This window comes from Berghia stephanieae, chromosome 12, assembly GCF_034508935.2.
Source record: "Berghia stephanieae isolate SIO BIC M18660-M18661 chromosome 12, UCSD_Bste_1.3, whole genome shotgun sequence".
Taxonomy (NCBI): Eukaryota; Metazoa; Mollusca; class Gastropoda; order Nudibranchia; family Aeolidiidae; genus Berghia; species Berghia stephanieae.
The window spans coordinates 19,071,874-19,083,977 of record NC_088371.1 but is presented as its reverse complement, the minus strand read 5'-3'; the positions used below and the strand labels follow the sequence as shown (position 1 = coordinate 19,083,977).

Genomic DNA, 12,104 nt, shown 5'->3' with positions numbered 1-12,104 from the left:
AAAGCACCACTGACGGTCGGAAGGTTTAAAACAAAATGATTTTGTTAAGGAATTCGAAAATTGGTTTATCAAAACTTGACAGGTATATATTTGCAGTTATCAAGCAAATGAAATGTATGAATCTACATGAAAACTACATTAAAAAAGCATACAAACAGGTCATCTTTGATTCTTTGTAATTTTATAATGGATAGCACCAATCAGTGAAATACCTTTTGAGTCATGACAATTTTCTTGGTTTTTTTTTTTTAAATTTTCGGATGTCCATAGTAAAAGACAGTTGCTTCCCAGTAAAACCACGCGTATTTAGATAATTAATGACACCAATGCGAGTTATTGCAAGTGATCATATTATTTTCACGTGAAATACAGTATAAACATACAAATAAGACAGCGGTTACAATATGTTATTAATACACGAATCATTAACACATTACGGTGTGATATATTCTATAAAATGAACGGTCTACAATTACAAGAGCTTTACTCCCATAATATATGAAACTGGATTGGATTTGTCTTATATTAAAAGGCACTGAGTTACATAGTCATTATGGCGACTCATATCAGAGCAGAGCGTCACTTTTAAAATAACGTAAAATTTGATCAAAATCACGGGCATAATTTAAATAAAACACAATTTTTTCAGCCCAAAAAATTTATCCCATTAAACTGTCGAGGTCTGTAAATTAACTTTTTGGATATGTCAAGGAAGTGACACATCTGAATTATGTACTTTGATTATAAAAAGGAAACTTGTTAATTGGTAAGTTGTCACTGTTTAAAACAACAGTATTGTTATAGGTTGTATATAGATTCTTCACATTACACGGACTTTCATATCTACAAATTTTCAAGACAAAATCATGTTATTGCTTACAGATTCAAAAGAGAAAAAAATCGTTCCCAACTCATTTGCTCATAGAATTGAGTATTGAAATTACAGATGTTTATATAGTTTAACACAAAACTGTACATTATTTATACAACCTGATTATGTTTATGATTAACTAAGTCACAATCACTCTCTCACTTAAAAAAAAAGTCATACATTCTATGCATCTTTTATAGCTCAAAAATTTCTCTAAAATGTTTGAATATTGCTTAAAATAACATTTTTCCTACTGAAATTCTTGTCTTTTGAGTAAATTTATATTTTCTATGAAAATTGACACAATACTTCTAAATATATTTCAAATATGTAGCAAAAGTTTAACTCAAAACCCTACCTACTCTGTATAAAAATACGTGACATTTATGAGCCGACACAATCTGTAAATAAAGCAATCTGACAATGAAGTATTACATTTTATTGAAGGTTTTGAATGATATGGTTGGGGGGGGGGGGGAAGGAGGGGAGGTGGTCGAGTGGTCAAGGGTTCGATCCCCACTTCAGGCTTCCTTTTTTTTACTTGGGCAAGATAATTGACCTCAAATTTGATCACTTTGAACAACATGTGTGATTTCTGTTGATATCAGACGCTCGTTTGATGGATTCTCTTTATTCCCTCATGGAATGCCGCGCTGAAGGGCATAATTAAAAATAAAATACAGAAATCAATAAAGAAGGGCAAACTTTCATAAACAATGTAAAACGCTTATTTGTTACAACATTGCTTTTAGATATTATCGTATTTTGTCTTGGAATTTTATCAAGGAAAAAAAAATCAAAACTTTGCCTATTTATATCGAATATAATCACTGTTAATTATAAACATAACTTTATGATAATATTTGCATTGATGATATTTAATAATAATATTTAAGTGAGAAAGATGAACAGGGAGCGCTAAGCCCCACTTTCTTATGAAAACGAAACGCCACTGTCACCAGAGGCCATTGTCTCTTTACCGCTGTCGTAATGTGTTGCTGCTTGACCGTTCCGATTATAAAGCGCATTGTCAAAGCCTTTATTGGACCCAAATAACTGGTCAGTTTTCGTGTTGAATATAAACGTCTGCCACTTCTGACGCACGAGGAAGAGAACGACGGCTACTATGGCAACAAGACCGGCAACTCCTATAACGATTCCTGCTATTTGACCGCCGGTTAGACTGGAATCACTGTTTTCTGCAATGGAAAGGAAACGAAAATTGTTTTGTATTGGTTGTAAATGAAGGTGATGGAAGGTTGCTGGAGTATGAAGAAGAGAATGGAGAGTGTGAAAAAGAGGTTGGAGCAAAAAAACGGAGGAGATTGAATAATAATAATAATAATAATAATAATAATAATAATAATAATAATAATAATAATAATAATAATAATAATAATAATAATAATATTAATAAAAATGATAATAATAATGATAATAATAATAATAATAATAATAATAATAATAATAATAATAATAATAATAATAATAATAATAATGATGATGATGATGATGATGATGATGATGATGATGATGATGGTGATGATGATGATGATGATAATAATAATAATAATAATAATAATAATAATAATAATAATAATAATAAGAAGAAGAAGAAGAAGAAGAAGAAGAAGAAGAAGACGAAGAGTTGGAGTGGGAGGAGAAGGAGGAGAGGAGGAGGAAAGGAAAGTGAAGCAGAGGAAGAAGGGAAGGAGTAAGGGAGGAGGAGAGGGAGCAAGAGAGGGAGGAGGATGAGGAGTGAGGAGGGGGAACTCACTATATTGCACACTGTGACCAGCGTTACCTCCCCTGCTATTAAAGGGCGTCAAAGAATGGGTGCCAGGAGCTTTTACAGATGGTTTGGGCCGCCTCGTTGTGGGAAGTCCTACTGTACTTGGTAACACTGATGGGAATAAGAATAAATAAATGAATAAATAAATAAATAAGTACATAAAATAATAATGAAAATAAATAAATGAATGAATTAACCAATGGATGAAAAAGGAAATCAATAAATAAATATCAAAATTATTTGTTATTTAAGCTTAGACAATATGGGAAGAACAAGAAAAAAAAGAAGAAATAAACAAAAAACAAAAACAAAACACACACACACACACACACACACACGCATATACACAAAACAAACAAAAACACGAAAACCAAACAAAAACAAACAAAACAAAAACAAAAACAAACAACCCCCCCCCCCAAATAAAAAAAAACAAAAAAAACAAAACAAACAGCAAACCCCAAGATAAGCCAACACTCACGTAAAGTCATATACCCCCCTCCCACCACACACCCACAGAAACAAACTAAGTAAAACCCCCACAAAAACAAAATATAAAAAAAAAACCACAAAAAAATAACAAAAAACAAAAACAAAAACAAAACAAAACAAAACAAAAAAACAACAACAAAAAAAAAACAAAAAACAAAACAAAACAAACAGCAACAATATCCTTTAATTCCACTCACCTTTCCGAACCTTACAGACATAGCCCTGCTTTTTCCCAACACAAGCCACGTCATTCCATCGGCCCCCGTCCCTGTACATCTCTACACACTCCTCGTCATAAACCTGCTTGGAGCTTTCACCCGAGACTGACGAGTTGGGCTCCCCGTCCTCCCAGTTAAAGAAATCCACGGAAGTCCCGTCAGACCATCGAAACCCGTCTGGAACCAAATTTAGGATGGATTAGACACGCGGTTAATGGTCATAACATCACAAGACACACACACAGAACACGTTTAAATTGACCTTTCGTGCTTAATGGTCACGTGACCTCCTGTTGCTATGTATGTGTGTCAAGCTATTGATAGGATGAAGTTGACTACACCCCTAGAAATAGGAGAGCTAACGCGTGAGCTCTCCTATTTCTAGGGTAAGACGTCTGTCGCAGAAGGCTTGGCGAAATGGGCTGTGGGTTTTATTCCCGTCTGGGCCACGTTTATATATATATATATATATATATATATATATAAATTGGCCTTCTATCCACAGAATGATACAAACGATAAATATCAAACCCCCTTTTCTCCTAGTAAAGCTTTTCTCTCTCTCTCTCTCTCTCTCTCCATTCTCTCTCTCTTCTTCTCTCTATATCCCTTCTCTCTCTTTCTCTCTCTCTGTGCCTTCTCTCTCTCTCTCTCTCTCTCTCTCTCTCTCTCTCTCTCTCTCTCTCCTCGTCTCCCTCCCTCTCTATCTCTCTCTTACTATTTTTATTTCCGGTTATCAAGATGGCGGACGTCGTCTTTTCAATACTGTTTTGTTATGGAATTTGATGTATTTTACGTTGCAAAGATGAGGATCAGGAGATGAGAGTTTGTTTAATATATTCATTTTCGTATTTGTTTTCTATAATCATATTCGTTTCAACTTTAAAAACGTCCATATAAGTGTATTGATTGATTTTCATTGCATATCTAACGGTTGCGTTTTTTTTTTTTTTTTTTTTTTTTTTCAACGTCATAATCACATCAAATTACGTCATCCAATTTGGGCAAGATGCCGAAAGGACGCAAAAAAAGAAACTCGGATAATTTCGAAAATATCCCTTCCCCCAATCTACCCTTCTAAAGAGCTCGACAACCAAGACTTACTTCAAACGTTACAAAATACCATAAAAAACGAAATGAAAGACCTCAAAGACCTAATTATCCAACTAAGACAAGAAAACATGGAATTAAAACATGAATTACAACAAAATAAAGATGAAATAATGGAAATGAAAATGATCAACATAAATCTAAAAAAAACAAGTTGAAATGACCGAAAAACGAAACAACGAATTAGAAACCTATTCGAGGAGAAATTCCCTCCGCATTTTTGTAATCCAAGAAAAAACAAACGAAACCACCGATGACTGCCTCTTACTCGTTCTGGATTTATTAAATAGATTAGAAACTCAAATTGACATCACCGGAATTGACACTTTACACCGTACTGGGAGAACGAAAACAAATCGACCCAGGCCAATAATTATCAAATTTGTCAGGCGATTGGATCGTGATATGGTGCTCAAGGCCAGAAAAAAGTTAAAAGGCTCGGGCATTTCAATATTTGAAGACTTAACGCAGAAGAATTTCAATCTGCTCAAAGCAGCAAAAAATGACGAAAGGATTGACTCGGCATGGTCAATGAACGGACAAGTCATGGCAGTAACCATCTATGGTGTGAGACTGAGGTTGGATCCAGACAGTCCCCTCGATGCCCAAATACAATCAACTGGCGCCGACACGCCCAGCCCTCGAATTCGTACAATTAAACAGACTGAAGACCAAATGTGCATCACGTCGACAACCCCTCTACCATCACAACGCCAGATAGACCATCACCAAACCCAACGCAAAACCTATTACAGTCCCGGGGGAAGAGAATTTCATTCAAGACGCCTTAAATCGACACGACAAAACTCCGACCAATGACTTATCACAGACCTGTCTGGAACACCTGATAGTGACACCTCAACAAATGTGCCTTTTCATCTTCCTTTGTCAAATTATGATTTTGTTGTATTATATTCTAATGTCGATAGCTTGCTTAACAAACGATCAGAATTAACATGTATGATACAGAAACATAATCCCATAATAATATGTCTTACTGAAATTATGCCAAAAATTAAACTTGAGATTGATTTAGAAATTGAATTTTTTATCGATGGGTATAACTTATTTTTGAATGATTACCCAAGTCGGGGTGTTGCTATCTATGTTTTGGATTGTGTTAATGCCAATATATTCTCTTTTGATCATCCTATAATTAGTGAAAGTGTATGGTGTGATTTTGAATATAATAATTTACACATACTTGTAGGAAATATATATAGGTCTCATAATTCAGACAAATTAACTTTCATTAGGGATATAAAAGAAACCTTACAGTCAGTAGGTAGAATGAAATTTGATTGCGTGATCATTGTCGGAGATTATAATTTTCCTAACATTAAATGGACAGAACCATGTCTAACTTTTCCCGACTATCTATTTGTCGAGGCAATTAGGGATGCTTTCTTTATTCAGCTGGTGACACAGGCTACGAGACACCGACTGAACCAAACTAGTAATATACTCGACTTGGTAATATGTAACGATGATTATTGGATTAATAACATTGACCATTTGCCTTCGGTGGGTAAAAGTGATCATGACTCACTTCTTATATCGTTAAATCTTTCATCCGCCAAACATCCTTCACATGTTTATTTTGATTATTTCAAAGGTAATTACAACTCTTGTAGAGAAGACTTAAATGCCGTGAATTGGGATACTCTTGAAGGCTACGGTGTGAATGAAGCGTGGTTGTTTTTTAAAAACAAACTAAAATGTATAGAATCTAAACACATTCCATTAAGATGTAACAAAAAATTTAGTTCTAATAAACCATTGTGGTTGACAAAAAACGTTAAACGTACAATTAATAAGAAACATAAATTGTATAAGAAATTCAAAAAGTATCCTACAACAGATAATTTTCATAATTATGTCAAGGTTAGAAATAATACCAAACACACGATTCAAAATGCTGTGAAAACGTATGAATGTACATTGGCACACGAATGTAAGACTAGTCCGAAAGGCTTTTGGAGATACGTAAACAGAAAGTTGAAAAGAAAACCAGGTGTTAGTGTTTTACTGAAAGATGATGGTACCAAGGTTACTTCGGATATAGATATAGCTAATGTTTTAAATAATTATTTTTCATCTGTGTTTGTTCAAGAAGACACTACAAATATACCAACGTTCAATGTTACAAATCAATTAAACGTCCCTGATTTTTATATTACACAAGAAGACATACTTGCAAAATTGTTGAATTTAGACGTGACTAAAAGCATGGGACCCGATTCCTTAATCCCCGTTTACTGAAAGAAGTGGCCTTTGAAATATCACAGCCGCTATCAACAATATATAATAAGTCTCTTGAATCTGGTACCTTACCCATTGAATGGAAAAAGCCAATGTTACTGCCATTCATAAAAAGGGAAGCAAACTAGATGCTGCAAACTATAGGCCCATCAGCTTAACATGCATACTCTGTAAGGTTATGGAGTCTATCTTGAAAGACCGAATAATGGACTTTCTTGAAAGTCATACGATGCTAAACGATAACCAGCATGGTTTTAGATCAAAGAGATCATGCATTACTCAACTTTTACAGGTGATGGAGGATTTTACCAAGTTAATTGATCGTGATCAATGCATTGATGTTGTTTATCTTGATTTCCGCAAGGCTTTTGATTCTGTACCTCATGAGAGATTATTCATTAAACTAAAAACATATGGATTTAAAGGGAATATCTTTAACTGGATTAAAGACTTTCTTAATAATCGAATACAAAGGGTCATTGTCAATGGTGTGGGGTCGGATTTTAAGAATGTAATTAGCGGTGTACCCCAAGGAAGCGTATTGGGACCACTTTTATTTCTTTTATATATAAATGATTTACCATGTGGCATAAATTCAGCCTGCAAACTGTTTGCAGACGATACAAAGATCTATAGTACAACTGAACATCATAACATTCTACAAAATGATATATTTTCACTTTTCAAATGGTCTACAACATGGCATTTGGATTTTAATGTTTCGAAATGTAAAGTATTACATATAGGAAAAAATAATCCATGTCATAATTATTTTACCGATACTTCTATGTCAAATCTACTTTCCGTTGTGCCTTATGAAAAGGATGTGGGAGTTACTTTTGATTCACATTTGAATTTTGATTTACATATTGATAATTGTGTAAGCCGTGCAAACAAAATGATGGGAATAATATATAGAACCTTTATAAGTCTGGATAAAACCACATTTTTATATTTGTATAAATCGCTCGTTCGACCAATTCTAGAATACGGAAATTGCATCTGGAGCCCATTATATAAAAGACAATCTATTAGTATTGAAAGTGTACAGAGGAGAGCTACCAAAAAAATTTATACAATACAGTATTTATCTTATAAGGAAAGGTTAGAATTTCTTGACTTACCCAGTTTGAAATATAGAAGAATTCGTGGGGATTTAATTCAGGTTTATAGATTGGTACATGGTCTGGATAGGATAGACTTTTCTGATTTTTTTTTCATATTCTAATATTACTTTTACTAGAGGGGACAAGTTTAAGATTTTTGTCTCTAGATGCAAAACAAACATAAGACAAAACTGGTTCGGTATTCGTATTGTTCAGAAATGGAACAGTTTGAAATTTGAAACAAAGAATGCAAAATCTATGGATTATTTCAAGGTGTTAGTAGACAGGGAATTATATGATGGGAGATTTATATATGACGAATAATACTTGTTTGCTCTGCTGTTGACATGGCTTTCAATCTTGTATGTATATATTATGCATTATTATATTATTATGGTTATCTTCTATACGCGTGTGTATGTTGTGTGTGTGTGTGTGTGTGTGTGTGTGGTTGTGTGTGCGCTTTGCATGTCAAGGTTAAAGATATATGTTTGTACACCACATGAGTACATTTAAGTTGAAATACTATCTTTACCACGTGTATCGTTATTGTAATATTTAATCAATAGATTTATGGCATTACTAATTAATATTAAGGGCATTCAAAGGATCTTATCCTATTTTGCCCTATACCACATGTTATGTTATGTTATCTTACTATTTTTATTTTGCTTTCTATAAAATATTACAAATCATAATATCTATCATCACTCGACTTTTTTATTGTTAGAAATATTTGGAAATGACTTTAAAAGAATTTCGCTCAGAAAAGAAAAAAAAAATAGAGATAAATATCTCACTCAGAAACAAAACATAGATATGATGAAAATAAATACAAACTAAATAAATATATAGAAAAATAAATAAATAACAACAATAATTAAACAAATAAATATATCTCGCTCATTCAGAACGCGATCAAATGATCAGACGTGTCTGTTAACATTTAATCCATTCCGAAATAGTTCCGTTTTAATGGGGTGAGTCACAAATGCACTCTCTTTATCTTTAAAAAAAATCAACAACAAACATCAACAAAACAACAAAAAACCCAAAACCTTTCTCACCTTTATCATCCCGACTGAGACCAAGCCATACGGAGGTCACTTGTCCAAAGGCAAAGGTCATCATTGACACCGGAAGTGCGTCTTTTACTAGACCGGAAACGAAGTCAGCTTCGGCCATGGAGTGGACACTAACCAGCTCCATGCCTTGCCTCCCACATTTGTAGGCTGCCTCTGGCCAGGAGACTTTCTCGGAAGGCTTTGCTAGGTAACAGAAGTCCCCGTAGGCCGTTTGGGAGGTGTCATCGGGACACCGACCTGGAGTTGTTGGTTTGGGTGTAGGAGGAGATTCTGAAAAGGATTTTAGAAATTGGATGTGTTAGAATTTATACGATTTTGTTAAATGTCTTTGCTAAAAAAAAAAAAAAATCTCCAGAGGTATAAAGCACGAAGCGACTGATTATATTCAAGACTCTTTATCGTTAAATGGACAATAAAAGTCTACTGTGATGAGGTAGCTTGGTCTGTTTGATTTGGCGGAAAGTAGACCCAGAGACTTCATTCATTTTTGTGTATCGAAATATTAAGTTAAAGTTTTCTGACTGGACTGCAAACAAGCGTTCTGTTATTGACACATATCCTTTGTATCTGATCAGATCAGTGATAAGTAAATATTCTAAATGTTGTCAATGGATATTCGACATCATGGCTTTCTATTCACAGAAAAGTGACTTATCATAGGACTATCGACTCGATAAGCATGGAATTGAAACGATATGGTATTATAGAGAAAATGCAATATAGATAATGAATAATATAATATAATATAATAAATAATAATAATAATAATAATAATAATAATAATAATAATAATAATAATAATAATAATAATAAAATAATAATAATAATAATATAATTATTATTATATTATATAATATTAATTTATATTATTAGAGATTGTAGTGGTAGTATAGTAGTAGTAGTAGTAGTAATAATAATAATAATAATAATAATAATAATAATAATATAATAATAATAATAATAATAATAATAATAATAATAATAATAAAAACAACCTGTTTTGGGAATTTCTTACCATTCCTAATAAAACAAACAAATGGATGTAATTCGTCACAACTCGTGTCGTTCCAAAACCTTTGGAACATCTTGACACAACTGTTGGCCATTTGAAGGTCAGGATCATTCTCTGACCAGGAGGTCAAGGTCACAGGCCAACCATCACTCCATTCATAGGACGAGGTTTCCTGTGTAAAAAGACACATGGATACTTACATAGAATATTTGCTACATTTAGAATAAATGGTGAAAACAACAACAACAACAACAACAACAACAACAACAACAACAACAACAACAACAGAAGCACCTGTAGCAACAACAAGAGATTGCCATTGACTTTAAACTTGTTTACGGACTGTGAGATAGATTGGCGTAGTGCTAAATTTGTCGAGATAAGTTTGACACACTCGACGAATTTGAGTGCCTTCTCCTGCCTTCGAAAATAGTGCGATTTATTGAGTCAACTATGAAAATAATATGTCAGTCAATTCCTCAACAGTAAAGAGATTGTAAAATTCTCTCAAACGGTAAAGAACACTCATATTTGTTTTGGCGGGTAGACCTGGTGAACATTTTATTTAACTGTATACAACGTGCACATATTTAAAGGCCTGGTAAACGTACGCAATTATGGGTTTGATGAACAATGGACAATGTTTTCCGTTGGTTTGAAGGTATTTCCATTACAACAATGAGCTCATAACGATTTGGGTTATCAGAACTGTAAACAGATACACATCGACGGTATACCATCAATATGATTCAATAGTCTGATGTCACGTCTGCCCAGCAACGAGCAGCTTGGTTCTAAACAAAGAAAATCGCTACTTTTTATTCTTTATGTTGGTTAGAACTTTTTCACATATCATAAAAGTAAAAACATGATCAGATTTATAATGTTTATCTCCTCTGGATACACTTCTATGCTCGTCGGAGAAGTATTTCATAAGGGCGTCAGCCAATGTTCCGATATTTTAGAACCAGTTACTAAGTTACTATGCGTCATTGCGAAGAAAGTGACGTCACGACTGTTGAATCCTATCATTATTGTCTTTAAAAAACCATTGGACATACAGTGCTGTAGGTCATCCCAGTCCACACAGGTTCTATGATGTGGTTATTGTAGACCTCCAAATCCAATCTGGCCAACTCAAAGACATCAAGGACAGACGCCAGGTCCGCCTTGAAGAACTGGCAAGCTCTCCTGGCGTCTTGCCAAGTCTTTTTCTGGTTGATAACGCTGAAGCAACCTTTGTCGAATTTCTTGAAGGTCGCAGGGCAGCCATCTTGCTTTTGGTTTGGGGCCTCTGTAGGAGGAGTGGGGCCTGGGACTGAAAAATAAATAATCAAAGAAGTGATGAAGTTGAATCAGACTAAATTTTGAATAAGAACCTCAGACAACAATTCTGTTTTCCACTATGCTTTAAATGTTCTCTTTGCTAGAACAATTCTCTATAATTTGGTTTATTGATTGATTTTCCCATTTATTGCTGAATGCCAAACAGTGTTTCTTCTTCTTCTTCTTCTTCTTCTTCTTCTTCTTCTTCTTCTTCTTCTTCTTCTTCTTCTTCTTCTTCTTCTTCTTCTCTTCTCCTCCACCTCCTCCTCCTCCTTCTCCTCCTCCTCCTCCTCCTCCTCCTCCTCCTCCTCCTCCTCCTCCTCCTCCTTCTTCTTCTTCTTCTTCTTCTTCTTCTTCTTCTTCTCCTTCTTCTTCTTCTTCTTCTTCTTCTTCTTCTTCTTCTTCTTCTTCTTCTTCTTCTTCTTCTGCTTCTCCGTCATCATCATCATCATCATCATCATCATCATCATCATCATCATCATCATCATCATCATCATCATCATCATCATCATCGTCGTCATCATCATCATCATCATCATCATCATCATCATCATCATCGTCGTCATCATCAATCACCACCACCACCACCACCACCATAAATCAACCTACTCACCTTTCCATGTCTGACATAGGTAGGCGTTAGTTTTCTCGCATTGCTCTACATACCACCTGCCTATTTCTCTCGGGTCAGTGTGTTCAAACGTCGATGGAGAATATGACGATGCTTTCATCATCACACAGTCTTTCTGGTAAACGTTGATTGATAAAAGAAAGATATGGCGATGAGTTATAAAAGTCACCAATCGCCTCGAATTGGGGGTTTTGTTTGT

The 12,104-nt window shown here is 34.4% G+C and overlaps 1 protein-coding gene across 1 annotated transcript in view; it reads right to left on the bottom strand.

Moving 5' to 3' along the window:
- Nucleotides 1-238: 238 nt before the first annotated feature.
- Nucleotides 239-12,104, bottom strand: part of LOC144958396 (macrophage mannose receptor 1-like) — an 85,079-nt gene continuing 73,213 nt past the window's right edge. The window contains exons 41-47 of the mRNA XM_078890395.1: nt 11,888-12,020; nt 11,010-11,266; nt 9,952-10,120; nt 8,919-9,206; nt 3,353-3,550; nt 2,649-2,774; nt 239-2,070 (exon numbers count right to left, since the gene is read on the bottom strand). Of these exons, the coding sequence (XP_078746521.1) occupies nt 1,805-2,070; nt 2,649-2,774; nt 3,353-3,550; nt 8,919-9,206; nt 9,952-10,120; nt 11,010-11,266; nt 11,888-12,020 (1,437 nt within the window). The 3' untranslated portion in view covers nt 239-1,804. The remainder of the gene's footprint in view (nt 2,071-2,648; nt 2,775-3,352; nt 3,551-8,918; nt 9,207-9,951; nt 10,121-11,009; nt 11,267-11,887; nt 12,021-12,104) is intronic.